The sequence below is a fragment of the Notamacropus eugenii genome, chromosome 5 (genome assembly GCF_028372415.1).
Source record: "Notamacropus eugenii isolate mMacEug1 chromosome 5, mMacEug1.pri_v2, whole genome shotgun sequence".
In the NCBI taxonomy this organism is placed as follows: domain Eukaryota; kingdom Metazoa; phylum Chordata; class Mammalia; order Diprotodontia; family Macropodidae; genus Notamacropus; species Notamacropus eugenii.
In genome coordinates, this window is record NC_092876.1 from 46,406,689 (window position 1) to 46,423,727 (window position 17,039).

Genomic DNA, 17,039 nt, shown 5'->3' on the forward strand with positions numbered 1-17,039 from the left:
CGGCAATTTGGTCTCCAGTTCTGCCTCTTTGAAAACATGTTCAAAACAGAACTTAATCTCCTCCTGCCTCCAAATCCTCCCCTCTTCTGAACTTTTCTATTACTATCCATACTACTATCCTCCCAGTAGTCACACGGGCTTAAAACTTCAATGTTATTCTCTCCAGTTACCAAGGACCGTCAACTTTTCCTCAATCCCATCTCATATGTATCCCTTTCCTCCACTTACGTAGCTGCCACCTTAGTGCAGGGTCTCATATTATTGCCATAGTCTTTTGATCAGTGTCCCAGCCTTGAGTCTCTGTCCACTCAATTCTAGCTACTTTACTACTCAGCTATTAAAGTGATCTTCTTTAAAGCACAAATCCGACCATGTCACATGGCTGCTTAATAAATTCCAGTAGTTCCCAGAATCTATAGCTCTTATTTATTTAGAGTTGGTACATATTCTCACTATCTGTTGCTTTCATGAAATACAGCACAGTGAAGTGATCACAGTATTGTTTGGGAGTGAGTTGTCAAAGAATGGCTTTACCACCTAGACCTAGGTGATTTGAGGCAGGTAATTTAACCTCTCTGTGTACCTCAGTTTCCTCATCTGTAAAATGATGACCTTTATAGCCTCATATATCCCAACCCATTCTAAATGTATTATCCTAAAAGTTATGCGCAGGAGATATTTTAAATAACATAAAGAGCACTATAAAAATTAAAGGTGATATCACAAAAAGGGAGGAGCTTACAGGCAATGTCATTTATAGAAGGGTGAGTTGTATTATGTAGGTGCTGAAGGTAAAGTGTCTGGTGTACCAAAGCAAACTATATAAATACATTTTTAATGCAATTAAAGAGCTCAATAAATTTTTTTGAGAATTTGGCAATTCACACTAAATCCTTTAGGGTTGGTTAGAAATCATTGTGTGATGGAGGATTTCTTTCAGATGTCCCAGGTCTGTTAATAATTGACATGGGTCTCTCTTTACCCAAGAGTGACTTGTGCATAACCACCTATTCCCTCCCTTTCTTTCATTTCTTTTCTTGGGAGAAAGAGGAATAGAGAGGAAGAAATTTCTACAAACACATTCCATCTTTTCTCTTTACATGAACCTTCCAGGGAGGAGGTAGGAAAGGATTCAAGGCAGGAAGTGGAGCATACCTTGAGCATAAAATGGCCAAACAGATTTAGTCCTGTTTTTTTCTGAGTTTTAGCTGTATGTTGGCTGACTAATAATAATATTCAAAAGAAAGCTAATTCTGTAAGTTAATTTAATGGTTAAGAACACTGAAATTAAGTTCATAGAAAACAGTGTACAAAGGCTCTTTGGAATTTGCCAATGTACTAGCAGCAAAAGGTCCATTCAGCTGGTGAAATTTAAAATTCTTGCAGGAAAGCTTTGAGTTCTTTGAGACAGGGTAAGATAGGGCCGATCTAAGAGTGCTACTTGAAGTATTGCTGGATCACATTCACTCTGTTTCAACAACGCAACTTTTCACTTTCACTCAGTTATATCCCTTTACCCTAGTGCCCTTTGTTCTTTACAGTTAATTTCCCAGAATCTTGCAAGAAAATTCCTTTTGACTATAAGTTTTAAAAATCTGGTTTTTTTAAGTTTCCTTTTCTCCTCTGTCAACGTGTTCTAATAATTTTGTTAGTAAGGATATTCGTATTAGTATTTGGACCAGAGTGGGCCATAGTTTTATAACAATAATAAAACCCATATTTCTGTGCCATTTGAAGGTATACAAATCATCTATCAAAATTACCCTTTAAGATAGGTTATGTAAACATTATTAATGTTCCCATTTTACTGTAGGAGAGAATTGAGCAGGTGTACTTCCCACAGAGCTGGGCAAGCACTTGGGCCCCTTCTGGTGAGATACTTCTTTTGCCTCCTTGCTAAAGGAAATTCATACTTAGGAGCCTGTCATCTGAAATGGGCCTAAGTGCATGTCTAGCTCCATAGGAAGTGCTCCAGTTAAATCCCCAACTATGTACATATGAAGAAACTGAGGCTGAGAGGTTAAGTGGTCATATAACTGAAAGAATGAATGAAAAAGCATTTATAAAACTCTGTGTGCCAAGCACCACACCAAGCCCTACAGATACAACTAGAAAACAAAAGCTGAGATATAAACCCACATCTTCCTCAGGCTTTTATCTGCATGCCTTGAGGACCCTAAGGAACAGCTGGAGAAGAGCTGATGTAAAATATTTGATGTTAGTATATAAAATGTTAGACTCCTTGTCTTATTGTAGTAGGTGTTATATAACATATATATATCTATATACACACATATATACACATATACATATTTACACATATATACACATATGTGTATGCTTGTTTAGGCCTATAATTAGCTGCAAGTGGAAGATTCCTGCATTGTCATCATGGTTGGTACAGGATTTTCATGTCCATGATCAACTGTATGTCTCTATCAAGAGTTTGATCACTGATTCTTTTTTCAGCATGTTAAGTGGTTTTTCCTACATTCTGAGATACTGGAAGTCTTATAGAAGTCTTATAGACCTACAGAACCTTTTGTTTTAGTTCAATAAAGCATTGAGATTTCCTCTTTTTTTCATTTTACTATTTTACATGAGATAGCATGAATTTCGTCACTAGTTTGCATATGTTTAAAGTGTTCCATATGATAAGGTAGGAGGTCCTCGGCCATACATTCACTCCATGGTCCCCACTTTATGAATGCCATCCTCCAATAACAAAGTCATAATTGGAAAGGTCTAGCATTAGTGAGAAGGGATCCACATGCTTTGAGGAGAGAGCATACCAGAATGTAGCCAATATCAATGGACATCAGACATATGAAAACACATACATAACAGTAAGTAGAGGGTGAGACATGGAGTCTAAGAAGAAAAGATGAATTTGATTCCCAAATCACATGCCTGCTATTTTTGTGATCTTGGACAGGCTCTTTGGCTTCTCTAAGTCCATCTTCTCATCTATAAATGGGAAAAACAATAGCACCTACTTCACAGGATTGTTGTAAGTAGCACATCAGATAATATATGTAAGTGCTTTGCAAACCTTAAAGCACTATAGGAATGTGAACTATTCAAGCTATCTGTACATTGAACCTTTTGTTGCCTGATACGTGGAAAGAAGAAGGTCCTCAGCATGCAGGGCAGATTCCTGTGAGAATTTCTCTGCTTTATGAGTATAAAACCTGATTCTGCTTTGCTTGGAGACGGTGTCCCTCACTTCTGTGACATCATGCACATGGCTGTGCTCCTTTGGCAGGAAAGTGGAAGGTCAAAAGTAGAGATCCAGGGGCACCTGGAGAAAGTGAGAGAAATATTGGAGTGTCATCTTGGAAACTGGACTAGATGCAAGTAGTCATCACAAGGTGGCTTTTGAAGGGACAACTAGAGCTGTCTGGGAGTATTTTCTATAGTGATGATGTATCTTGTGGAGAGTCTATGTGAGCTTTCCATGTTAGTGCAATTATGTAAGAAATCACAAAATTTAGATCCATCAGTAACCTTAGTTCATCTAATTCCACCCCCTCATTTAAAATGTGAGGAAACTGAAGTTTAAATAAGGGAGATGACTTGCCCAAGCCCACCACAGTGTCAAGTATTTGACCTTGGAACTTTGACTCCAAATCCATCCCGTGCTCTCTCAACTACAGCATGCTGTTTTTCCTCCAGTAAACCAACCAGCTTCTTAAATGGAATATTGGGTAGCAGCAGGGAGAAGGAAAAATGATTCTTCATTAAATAGAAAAAGCAATCAAAAGAGTGGTGATGATGGGAATCGACAGAGGTCACCATCAAAGCTAAATGTCTGAAAGGAACAGGTGAAGATGTGGGAAAACAGACAAATCGCAAAAACATTCCCATAGGTACGGCGTGAGTGAATGAGGGGTAGGTCAGGTCACGAGACCTGTCAAATGTAAACATCTTGACAAGTCAGAGGAAGTGAAAGCATTCCTAGACCACTCCTGCTTTATGCTTTAAATTCAGCAACAGGAATGTTTTGTCCAGGAGGTGTCTAGAATCCACTGAGCACCAAACCAGTGATACAGGGTTGCTCTTCCAACATCTTTTCTGAATGTTCATTATATTCCTGAGACTGTTAGCATCCCTGACCATAAGGATTTATAATTTATCAGGGCAGTGGGGAAGGTATATATATGAAACATTTTGCTTTTGAGACTGAAACATCATAGGATTTGTTTTAGAAATGATTGCACCTGTGTGTGAATGTAGAACTGTAAATAACAGATATGGTGTTTCAAAGAAATGAGTGAAATAACATTCCAATGTGAAAGGAAGGAAATACATAAATCATAGAAAAGCAGTGATAGTTATAGTAAGATGATATTGGCACCACCTGCCTCACAAGAGCTTATGAGAAGAATGATGTGTAAGCCTTCTGTGGTCAGGGTGCTAATAACAATTACCAAATTAAATGTTATTGGAATAACTGAGATGAGGAAAAATAAAACAGATTTTTAAAAAAAATTCCTTGAGGTTTGAGTTCTTGCCATAGATCTGCCACCTTGGGCAGGTCACTTTCCTTGGGCCTCAGTTTCCTTAGGTGTAAAGTTTGAGTGTTGGACTACAAGAGCTCTAGCTGTCTTCTTCTAGCTCTAAAATTTTATGCATATGTTCTGATTAAATTCCTGTAGTACATGAAGCACATAGATTTGTAGCCGTTAGTTAGAGAGGTTTCTTTGAGGAATCCATGATTCCATTGATGTGGTACAGATCTTTACCTCTCCATGTCTTCTCATCTGGTGGTACCGAAATCCTCACAGGCATCTGCCTCACTTGCTCTAAATCTCAACGGCATTGTGCTGAAAACTTTGGAGCCTGTAGGTGGTCCGTTACTGATCCCTTGTTCTCGTTTCGTGACTGGCCCAGTGTTCATCTATCTGATAATAGGCTTTATGCTGCTTGCTTTTCCTGTGTAATTTTTGTTCATGTTTCAGCCTACTCAGTCATGTCATGTGTCTCCTCATTGCCCTTCAAGTGATCTGCAACATGAATTCTAAGGCAGTGGTGTCATTCTAAAATATGCATCCTTGCTAGGTAGGGAGAGGCTTTTCCCCGACGTGGGCTGGTCGCTTGACCACAAATCCCTTGGTCATGGCAGTCCTTTCTTTGCTATAGTGTCTTCCACATGCAAATCTCATTGATTTTCCATGGGAACCTGGGTACTAAAGTTTTATGAACTTGGTATTTTGAGCCTTGCATTGGCAATTTTATGGTTGAACAGACATCCTTTCTATATAATTTTTGTAAGAAACATGTATCTTTGCAATAATGACCAGAAATTCTAATTTTTAGAAACAAATTGACTAGTCAGGTGATGTTTCTGGGGAAAACAATTGTTTTTACAATCAACTGGAAATCTATAGAAAGCCAACATGGGTTGTAGGACAAAAATCTACCATCAATATCTACTCTTTCGCCTATATCCCACTTTTTATACTTCTTCCCATGACAAAACTAGAGAAACACATCCAAATTTAGTATTTTTTGATAAAGTTGTTAACTTTGGTTTTACATGCACAGTGCTTACTTACTACTTGAGATATCTTGATGCTTTTAGGTAGAAATCTGCAGGAAGCTCCAAAAACTGAGGACTCCCTGTTCAGAATGAGCTGCGCAGAGCTACTGACTTTCTTTGTTAAGAATCATACAAACTCATTGGGTCTTAGCTTTTAGCTCCCCCTTGATCTTGTGTGTGACTCCAGAAACTCATTTAAGAGCATGTGCCTTTATTCCTCTTCATGCCCTCAATTAAGAAAAGGCCACTTAGGCTGTGTTGGAGACCTTTGCCTTGGAATCTCCCACTGCTGAGTCTGCACTTCCTTTGTTTAGACAAGAGCAAGAAGGGGCAGCGCTGAAGCCCACCCGATCCATCAGGATCCTCAAACCCCAAATTATAGTTCAAGTTCTAGTATATTTAAAATCCAATGTTCAAGGGACAGAAATGACAAGAATTACTATTCATCAGCAAAAGTCTTTAAAATGTACTCTGCTGCCGTGGATCAGTAACAACTACAGACAAACTGCTGAATCTGGATTTTTTTTCCTATTATCTTCACAAGTGACTAACACATTATTAAAGGGATATATAACTATGAATTTAGTGAATATTTTATGGTCAGGTTTTATCATCGTGGTAAAGGCATAATTGTCTCCTTTGCCTTAAATTGTCAATAATCCTGTCAGCCCAATGACTGAGCCTTTTGCTAGCAAGGGAGCAGATGCCCGATCTTGCTATAAATTAGCATTCAGAGAAGCAAGCTGGAGTTTGCAAGAATACGTCTGATTTCTGGTCAATGCAGAACGGCAGACCAGCCATTCCAGGCTGCTCTGAGGAGCGGGCTCAGCCATTCCATTTGCATTGATCAGTGTTTTCTCATTGTAATTGTCGCTGCCTTCCCATTTTGGAACTGAGAGGCTCGGAGATGCTGTTAAGCGTGATAGCATTTTGTTAAGAGGCAAATAATTGCTTGTGAGCTGCTTCCTAATACGAAAGCGCCGACTGTACGGCAGTGGGGAAAGGTGCTGAGCATGCAGGCAGGAAAACCATCACGCTCTGCGGCAAACGCGGGGCTGCTTTTCGTAACGGGAGCGCTGTGCCCCGGGCAAGGGGCCGGGAGTGCCAGTCTGTGCCGCGTGCGTGATCAGCCCGGCGAGGGGGCGGGGAGCCTGGAGGGGGGGGCCCGGCGAGGGGGCGGGGAGCCTGGAGGGGGGGGCCCGGCGAGGGGGCGGGGAGCCTGGAGGGGGGGGCCCGGCGAGGGGGCGGGGAGCCTGGAGAGGGGGGGCCCGGCTCTGCACTGCACCAGACTGCAGCACTCCCGGCCAGAACAAAGGCTGGAGGAAAACATGGCTGCAACAGGCGGGCGCTTTCCCGGGCACGCCGCTCGACCATGTTCTCGGAGGGGTGGGCTTTTTTCTTCTCGGTTCATGTAATATTAATTCACAGCCGCAGGGGTGCAGAGAATCCGAGACAAGTGCAATCGTTATTGAAACGCTAATGAATAGATGTGAGATTTGCAGGCTTGCCTAAGAAGCAAGTGGGTGGTTACAGAGGCTGAAAAGCAAAGTCATTCCGGGAGAGCAGGGGCAGGGCAGGGGCAGAGGGAAATAGGGGTCTCTGCTTAGGGTTGTTGGGAAAAGGTAGGGTTTATAAAGTTATCATGAGATAACTGAGAAGTAAGACTAAATAAAAATCTATCCGAAAGGTGAAGTCAAAGACAGATTGGAAGGATCCTTCATTTTTCAGTTTCTGATAGAAAAATATATAAAAGTCACAGGCTGGTTAGCATTGTTTTTCCCATTCCTGGTTGGAAAATTAAAACCCCTGTACAGTCTTTGTGCTGATTCACTCTTCTACTGATAACAAAAAGAGACCACTTTGTGTAGTAGAGGGAGGGCTAGATTTGGAGTCAGGAAAACCTGAGTCTGAATCGCCCCTCAGATAATCAATCAGTTCATCAGTGGGCATTTATTAAGCACCTCCTATGGACCTTTGCTTTGGAATTGCTGGGGATACAAAAAGAGGTATGACAGCCCCTGCTCTGGAGCAGCTTAGAATATACTGGACACTTATTTGTTGTGTCATCCTGGACAAATCACTGGCCCTCTAACTCACCCTGTACATAGCCTGTTACATATAACTGTTTGCACTAGAATGCCTGCAGGGCAGGAACTGCTTTTGCCTTTGGAGGCTAGATTGGCTAGAGAGAGACTTGTGGCAGACACAACCAGAGGCTACTGCAATAGTCCCGGCCTGCACCAGAGTAGTGGCAGTATCAGAGCAGGGAAAGGACACATATGAGAGATATTAAGAAGTTAAAATTCTTAGACCTTGTCAAAATACTGGATAGGGGAGGTTGGTTCCCCAGATGATGACTTTAAAGGTTGGAATGGAAGCAGAAATGGTGGTCTGGGGGGGGTCAGATGCCTCTGCTTGTCAGTGGCAGCTGGTTAGCAATTGTTGCTGGTTATGATGAAGGTGGGCCCTCTCTCCACAATGATTTTTCCCCTCAAAGATGGCTGTGGGGTTGGGCTAGAAGCAAGTCTGGGGGTGGGGGGATCAAAGCTATTTCCAAAACTCTTGGATTCAGGGTCCTAGGTTTTCCCCTTCCAGGTCTGAGGAGAGATCGTCAGTCAAAATGACTTGAGTGACACCTGCTGCCTCCTGTCTTAGCATCTGATATTGTTCTGGATTTCTTCTTAGAGCTTCCTGTTTTTCAGATATCTTGAATTGGATGCCCAGTAGACATCTTTAAGGCAACATGGCCAAAGTGGCATTCTTTATCTTTTCCTCTAAAACCTCCCCCCTCTCATCTTCCCCATTACAATAGAGGGCATCAGCATCCTCTTAGAAGCTCAGGCTCACAACCTAGAAGTTATCCTTGACTCCTTCACTCTCTCTCTCTCTCTCTCTCTCTCTCTCTCTCTCTCTCTCTCTCTCTCTCTCTCTCTTTCTCTCTGTGTGTCACACACACACACACACACACGCACGCACCCATTTCTAATCCATTGCCAAGGTCTGGTGATTTCACCCTTGCAACATCTCCCAAATATGCCCCTTTCTTCTGACCCTGTCCCCACTCTCATACTGGGCCTCATCACATCATACCTGGATTATCACAATAGCCTGATGGTAGGTCAGCCTGCCTCAAGTCTCTACTCATTCCAATCCATCCTCCATCCAGCCACTACACTGATTTTCCTAAAGCACAGATCCCACCATGTCATACCATTATTCAGTAAACTCCAGTGGTTCCCTATCACTTCCAGAATCAAATACAAAATTCTCTGGTTGGCATTCAAATTCCTTCATAACCTAGCCCCTTCTACCATTCCAACGCTCTTACACCTTACTCCCTGACATGTACTGCTCAAACCAGTGGCACTGGCCTTATGGCTGTTTCATGAACTCTGTCTCTAAGCTCCAGACTTTTCTCTGATTGTGACCTATATTTGGAATGCTCTCCCTCCTCATGTTCACTTACAGACCTCCTTGGCTTCCTTTAAGTTCCAAATAAAATCTCATCTTCTACAGGAAGCTTGTCCCAATCCCCTTTAATTCTAGTGCCTTCCCTCTTTTAATTACTTCCTATTTATCCTGGCTATAGCTTGTTTGTATACATTTGTTTGCTTTTTGTTTCCCCCATTAGATTATGAGCTCTTTGAGGACAGGAACTGTCCTTTGCCTCTTTTTGTATCCTCAGTGCTTACTGCAGTGCCTGGTACATAGTAGGCACTTAATAAATGCTTTATTGATTGATTGATTTGAAATGCTTGAACATTCCAGCCCTGTCTTTGCTTCCTATCTGTAATTTCTATCATCTGCTCCCATTTTTCGTCGTATGGTCCATTGTGGCTCTGACATTGTCTGACATTGTAACACTGGGCAAGTCCCTCAACCTCCTAGAACGTCAGAAAGGGCCATGATTATCACTCCCATTTACACAGCACTCCCTCATCCTAATGACGTAGGCACCGCAAGTATTATCAGCACCATTTTACATGGAGATGAGAAAACAATGAAATATCTACTGCCTTTCTCATAATCTCAGGATTATGTAAAAAAAAAAAAAGCACTTTGCAAACCTTAAAGCACTCTAGAAATAACTGATATTATTATGGGAAATAACATGGGCACACCTAACAGCAATGTAAGACCTGTTATCCATTAGTTTTAAAATGTATTATCATGAAAGACGCCATGGAAAAATGAAAGAAATAAGGAAGCTAATAAAGTTCCTCTTTCTCAAAAGTTTTCTAATCCAACACATTTATTAAGCACCTACTGTATACCACTGTGCTAGACAGCAGGGATACTGGTATAATTCACACTCTCAAAGAACTTACAAAGTAGAACATGATGCTAAATAGAGTGACCTGAGAGGGTGAAAGCAGAAGAGATCCTCTCTAATTGAGGGGGATCAAAGGTGGCTTCATGGAAGAGGTGGCCCCTGAGCTATTCCTAGAAAGAATGACGATAGGCAGCTTGGGATAGTAGGAAAAGCAATGGACTTGGATCCAGGGGGAGTTGGGTTCAAATCCTACTTTTTACATTTAATAGCTCTGCAACCATCGCTAAATAAGTTCACACTTAAAGCCCCAGTTTTCTCATTTGTAAAATGGGGATAATACCTACCTCATAGTGTTATTATGAGCATCAAATGGAATAATGCATAAAAAGGCTTTGCAGAACTTCAAGCTATGTTCATATGTATATACATATATATATTATTTTTAATAGGAGTAATATGCCAACAAGAGGACATGAGGGAGGAAGTTCATTCCAAGACCTAGAAACAGCATATACAAATGCAGGGAGGCAGAAAATGGCAATTGATTGATTGTTGGGGGGGGTGAGAGGAAAGAGTCAATTATAACTCTAAGATGGTGAGCCTGGGTGACTGGGAGAATGGCAGTGCCATAGAAAGAAATAGGGAAATTGGGAGTAGTTTCAGAAGGAAGCTGATAAGTTTGTTTTTTTAGACACATTGAATTTGACCTGTTGGCAGGGCAGTCAGGTGGCAATATCCGGCAAGTAGGTGTAGATGAGGTCAAATTAAGAGCTCAGAGAAGAGGTCAAATGCCTGTCAGAGATAGCTTGATTATTCCAACTAAACAATACAAATCACCTGCAGTTTGGAGGAAGATCTGTTCTAAAAAAATGCCCATAGATCACTTGTCTGAAGAGGATAAAAATCCTCCAGTACAGCTCCAACCAAATTACAGCCATATTAGAAATGGCTCAAAGCCAGGCTTTTGACCAAGCTGGAAGATGTGTTAGCATACTCAGTGAGGTCCTTTTTTCAGTTCTTTAATGAGGGAAAATTAGTTGTTATTATTCCTTTAATACTCTGGCATCTAACCTCAGAAACTTATTAGTGGTATGACCTTGGGCAAGTCACCTCACCTCTGTCTGCCTCAGTTTCCTCATCTGTAAAATGGGACGATAATAGTGCCTACTTCCCAAGGTTGCTGTGAATATAAAATGCTTTGTAAACCTTAAAGTACTATGTGAATCTAGCTATCACCGTTGTTATGGTGTTGACTAAAGCTCTGTGCCTCTGCTATGAAATGTGACAGAAGCAATGATCAGAATGTGAAAGGACCACCTGAAGCCCAGATGGCCAGAGGTTGAGTTCCACTTCTGCCATACTGTCTATAGCAAGTCAATCAACCTCTCCACATCCGCAAGCAACTCTCCATGACTAGAGTTGTTAATTTGCATTGGCAGAGGGAGTGTCCTCATCCAGAAGTTTCTACACCAATGAAATTACAAAGATATTTTTTAAAAAGAAAGAAAGAAATGTGAACATACTTCTGAGGGTCAAATTCAGTATCATTTACTACATGTAGATACTAATGCCTTTAATAAATGAGTTCAAAAAATGCTTCTCCTGGCTAAGGCTGCTTTTGGTATTTGGCACTCATGGACACACACACATCAGAGGCCCAAAATCCTACCTCACAGAACGAGGAGGTTCTGATGGTTTCTTAAATAAAAAGCAAAACTGGTCTCCATAAGAGCCGAGTTATGTGTTAGAAGAAAAGCTCGAGAGGCTTGGGCAGTTAATTCTCCAGTCTCCATGACAGGATTTTGCTTGGTCACCCATCTCTCCCTATGGCCCAACACTGGAGTCAGAACCATGGGGATGGGATGAGTAGCCTGTGATGAAGCTCTGTTTGTTCAGGTAAAAATGACATTCCTGTCTCTGCTTCTTCTCATCAGGATTATTACCTCATCTTCTAGGTGTGTTACATTATATTAGCTTTCTTCTCATCCACCAAAGGCTCATTTGCCATGTCATTCTGAACACCTCAGTCTTCAATGGAAACAGCTCTGGGAGTGATTACAAAGCCTGAAAATTAGCTGACCAGAATTCTTACAAAAGACAATTTGTGGCAGTGAGCTCCCCTTTAACTAAGAACTGTTCTGGGGTCTATAGATAACTATAGACAGGAAATCTGACCACAACATTGGAGAAGAGGAAAACAGAGCAAATTTTAGAGTTTTTTGAAGGCAATCTCATGTAAAACCTTCACGTTCATGAATAGGGTCACTTGGTATCATCTATTCTTCAGGGACTTAAGCTCATACTTTGTCTTGTTTTGTCCTAGATAACCAGTTCAGGATGTCCATCCTGGAAAGGCTGGAGCAGATGGAAAGGAGGATGGCTGAGATGACGGGATCCCAGCAGCACAAACAGGGTGTTGGAGGCGGTAGCAGCGGAGGCAGCAATGGGAGCGGGAATGGAGGAAGCCAGGCACAAGTATGAGACCTAGAGATAATGAGTCTGTCTGTCCATTTGATGAGATTATATCACAAATATCTCCCTAAAGACTAACATCATCCTACTGAGATAAACATTACTCTTGGGACTAAGGAGGCAAAGAGACCAGACATAGTACCTCAGGGCCAATGAACCTCACTAGCACCATCAGAGGGTAATTTTTCAGTTCTATAGAGCTCTGGATCATGTTGATTCACCTAAAATTTCATTCAACTGACCTCTGACTATGAAAATAGAAAATAATGTCAATGTTAATGAATGTTAAATTATGACCTTTCTAATGTGTGGATTCCTTTGTCTCTTTCATGTACAAATATAAAATGTGGTTAAGTTAAACAATTTATTAGCCTTTGACAAAGATCCAAATGCTCAGTGTAAAAAGTTCCTTCAGAAAATCATTTCATTAATTATTCTACATGGGATTATATCTTGCATCCAAGAATTCATTTTCATATATACATACATATATATATGTTTACAAACACTGATAGATAGTTAGATAGATAGATAGATAGATAGATAGATAGATAGATAGATAGATAGATTTCCTAAACGTTGACAGGAACTCCAGTGTTAAAATACACAGAATTCCATAATCGCTTTAGAAGCCCCATAACTGTAAGAGGTCCAATTCATAATCCATGTTTGGAAGTTAAGCATGAATTAGCAGGTTTCTGAAGAACCTTTGACTACTAATGGAACTCTGCATGGAGAGTGTTACTTAGGAAGCTAACAGCAAATAATACTTGGACGCAAAGTAAAATAAAGGATCCTGCACTTTATCTTCCCTTCCCATGAAGTGTTGTTTTTCACATCGTTCTTTTCCATCTTCAGAAATGGAGCGATAAGGGGAGCACTAGGATTAAAATGCTTTTCACATAACGGTTAAGATCCTCCAGTCAATCTGTGACCTCATTCCCTCCATCTCTGAAGCTCACAGCTTGTCCCACCTGCCTTTCCTGTGTGATTTGTTTCCAGAGTTTCCCTATTTGCCCCAGGAGGTCCAGCCCCTTGACATCATCAGGATCCCAAAGAAGTGAAGATAAACAGGTTCCCTTCTCATTCTAAACTACCAGGTTGTGTGGGAGGGATATATAGGTGCAATGTCATCAGGACTGCCGGAAAGCCTAACTCAACTGACTAGTGACAACAATAGTATTAGCTTGATGCCCTGTTAACTTCCATGACTTCCAGGATAATCTAATCTAATATAATAGTCTAATCTAGGATAGATTAGTATCTGCTTCATGTGATGAAGATAACACTTAAAAAAAGAAGAAAACAATCAAGGTCTTCTTTCTCCATCCTCCACCTAGGTGACTATCTTTGTTCATGAGAGCAAACATTTTTGTGTATCCAGAATTCTCTCTGCCTGAGCCTCCTAACCTGCTGCTGTGCACCAGGGATCCCTTGCTGTGCTTCTTAATGAAACTTTTATAGCTCTAATGGAGACAGCTTTGTATCCATTATCTGATCCCTACCTTCCCAACAAATTCTTTTCAAATATAATAGAGGATTCACTAAAGAGTGTATAAAGGAGCATAGCCTCGCAGTAATTGCATTTTATAAGGTTCATCCCCTGAAAAAATATTTTCTAAAACAACTGAGATGGGAGTGCTGGGCTAGAGAACTGAGTATTTTGTAAGCTCTGTGTGTAACACTGCTCCCTGAAAGATGCTGATGAGCCTCTCAGGTCCTCATTTTGATTCTGACTTTTCAGCTGATTCAGGGGGAAAAATTATTTAAAGTTCCTGAATTCTTTTTATCATCATCATCATTTATTGTTATTATTCTTAGCACTCTTAAAGTTCCTGACACTTTCCCCTTTTGGTTTATGAAGAAAAGAATTCTCCTAAAAGGAGGCAGTCCGTCCGATACGTACACATCTCTGCACTGAATGCTGAGGATATAAATAAAGAAATAAAACAGTCCCTGCTTTCAAGAAGCTTATATTGTATCTGGAGAAGCAGTATGTACACTTATAGATAAATACAAAGTAATCTGGAGGGGGAATTGGGAAAGATCTCCTATGGAAAGCAGTACTTTTGAACTGAAATCTGAAGATTACTAAAGATTTTAGGAGGTAGAGGTAAAAAGCAGGGGTCATTATAAGTATACAGACTGGCTTGTGCAAAATCACAGAGATGGAATACCAGATGTGGGGAACAGTTTACACCCACAAAGAGGAATAATGTGCAATAAGTTTGGAAAGGTACTCTGAGTCCAAATTATGAAAGGTTTTAAAATAGTGCCAAATAGTGGAGTTTGTATTTTATCTGAAAAGGCAATAGCCAGGGAAGCTTTCTGAGAATGAGAGTGACATGGTCAGACCTGTGACTTGGGAAGATCACTTTAGTAGCTATACAGAGGGATAGTTTGAAAAGAGGAGAGACTGAAGAGGCAGGGAGACCAATTAGAAAGTTGCTGCACTAGTCCAGGTGAAAGGCAATGAGAGCCTGAACCTGGATGGGGACCATGTGAGTGGAAGGGTGAGACAGATATGAAAGATGTTGTGGAGATAAAAATCCACACAGTTTGGCCTTTGACTAGATAGAAGGAGTAAGAAAAAGTGCAAAATAAAGGATGATTTCAAGATTGAGAATCAGGGTAACTAGAGGGATTGTGGTGTTCTTGACAAGGATTTTAGGATGAGTAGTGAGGTTGGTAGGTGTATGGGGCATCCAGTCGGAAATATCCAACAGGAAATAGGAAAGACAAGACAAGAACACAGGAGAGAGACTAGGGATGGATATAATAGACCTGGGAATCATCTGCTTAGAGATGATAGTTGAACCTATGGGAGCTGATGAGGTTACCTAGAGGAGTATAGAGAGAAAAAAAGGATAGGACTCAGGACAAAGTCCTCGGTATACCTACACACCGGAGTAGAGAAATGATGATCTTACAAAGGAGACTGAGGATTGGTCAGACATGCAGAAAGAGAACCAAGAAAAAGAAATACCATAAAAACTCAGAGGAAAAAAGTATCCAGTAGGAGAAAGTGATCAACAGTGTCAAATGGTCAAGACATCTGACAATGGTCAAGAGAGGTCAAGAAAGTTCAAGACTGAGAAAAAGCCATTGGTTTTTGGCAATTAATAAATCATTAGTAATTTTGAAGGAAGCAGTTTCAGTCACTGATGAGATTAAAAGTCAGATTATAAGGAATCGGGAGGCAATAAGGAGTTGAGATGTAAGAGAAAGAGAAGTGGGAGCCACAAGTATAGACAGCTTTTTCTAGTTTTGGTGTGAAAGAAAAGAAAAATCTAGGATGACAAAAAGTGAGCTATTTGTTTGTTTTAAGGATGGAGAAAACCTAGACATGTTTCTAGGGAGTAGGAGAGGAAGAGGCTGGCTGAAGATCTGGGAGTCAATAATCAATAAATATTTACAAAGCACCTACAATGTGCTTTGCACTATGTTGGGAGTGAAAAAGGCAAAGGACAGTCCCAGCTCTCAAGAAGCTAATCAGGGAAATGACATTTAAGCCATATACCAAAAAGCTACACACAGGATAAGTTGGAGATAATCAGCATAGGGAAGGCACTGGAATTCAGGGAGATCAAAAAAGGCTTCCTGTTAAAGGTGGGATTTTAGCTAGAACTTGAAGGAAGCCAGTGGAGCTAGGAGGGAGAGATGAGGAAGGAGAGCATTCCAGGCACAGCCAGTGAAAATAGTGGGAGTTAGGAGATGGAATGCCTTGTTCTGGGAATAGCAAGGAGGCCAATATTATTGCATAACAGAGGATGGTGAGAAGATGTAATAAGACAGGAAAGGTGGAACACCAAACAAAGCATTTTATATTTGATCCTAGAGATGACAGGGAACCATTAGACTTGCATAGGTTCCCAAAGTGGGCGTTACTACCCCCTGGAGGGTGCTGGAATGATCCAAGGGCAGTAGTAGCCCAGGATACAATTGGGGGGAGGGGGTTGAACCTAACCTAACCCCAGGAATCAGCTGAGTATTTTGAAAAGGGGGCAATAGGCCAAATAAGTTTGGGAACCTCTGCAGTTAGTTTATTGAGTAGGGGGAACTGGAGGTCAGAAATGGTTAGACCTGCACTTTAAGAAGATCACTTTGGCAGCTGAGGAGAGGATGGAATGCCAAAGCAGATGGAAGGAAGTGGGACCAAGGATGCAAGTAGAAGAACTGACCTTAAGGAGAAGGACCACCTCTTCATCAAAGACTGGAATCTAGAAGGAGAGGATAGGGGATGATATCAAGGGGTTTAGAGAAGGGGAGAGGAAGCTCAGGGTCAATGACTTCTATTCTTTCAATGAAGTCTGTCTGGTGCAGGGTCTTCTGCTGGGAAGAAAGCATAGGAATGAGGTGGGAGGCAATGGAGCTGTAGTATTCTCCATTCCCAAGTGAAGTATGAGGTGCTTTCCTTTGCCAAGAGGGAAGAACAAAGATGGTATAAAAAGCAATGAAACATGAGAATGGCTGTTCTTTGCTCTCAGAATTGTCCACTGCAGTATAGACTTCACCTACAACCACCTCTTTTTACTATCAGTGCACCTTCAGATGAATGGACACTAAATGAATATTCATGGTGTCAGCCATAATCTAGTCTGATAAACTTGGTTTTTATGGAAAATTACTTTGCACCAGTACTGCAGAAAAATACCACTCCTCTGAAGTCTGGCAAGGCTATTCTGTAGCTTACTGCAATTGCTCTTATCTCTACTTTTCACCTTCCCATTCCTTGCACTTAAATGCAGTTCG

At 41.1% G+C, this 17,039-nt stretch overlaps 1 protein-coding gene and 1 long non-coding RNA gene across 5 annotated transcripts in view; one reads left to right on the forward strand and one right to left on the reverse strand.

Moving 5' to 3' along the window:
• Window positions 1–17,039, forward strand: part of LOC140504140 (calmodulin-binding transcription activator 1-like) — a 1,000,289-nt gene that overhangs the window by 951,498 nt on the left and 31,752 nt on the right. For all 4 annotated transcript variants that reach the window (XM_072608745.1, XM_072608742.1, XM_072608743.1 and 1 more), the window contains one exon: window positions 12,139–12,290. In XM_072608745.1, coding sequence (XP_072464846.1) covers window positions 12,139–12,290 — 152 coding nt within the window. The remainder of the gene's footprint in view (window positions 1–12,138; window positions 12,291–17,039) is intronic.
• LOC140504142 (uncharacterized) overlaps window positions 1–17,039 on the reverse strand; it is a 143,178-nt gene that overhangs the window by 101,302 nt on the left and 24,837 nt on the right. The window contains exon 3 of the long non-coding RNA XR_011966974.1: window positions 3,103–3,301. This is a non-coding gene — a long non-coding RNA (uncharacterized lncRNA). The remainder of the gene's footprint in view (window positions 1–3,102; window positions 3,302–17,039) is intronic.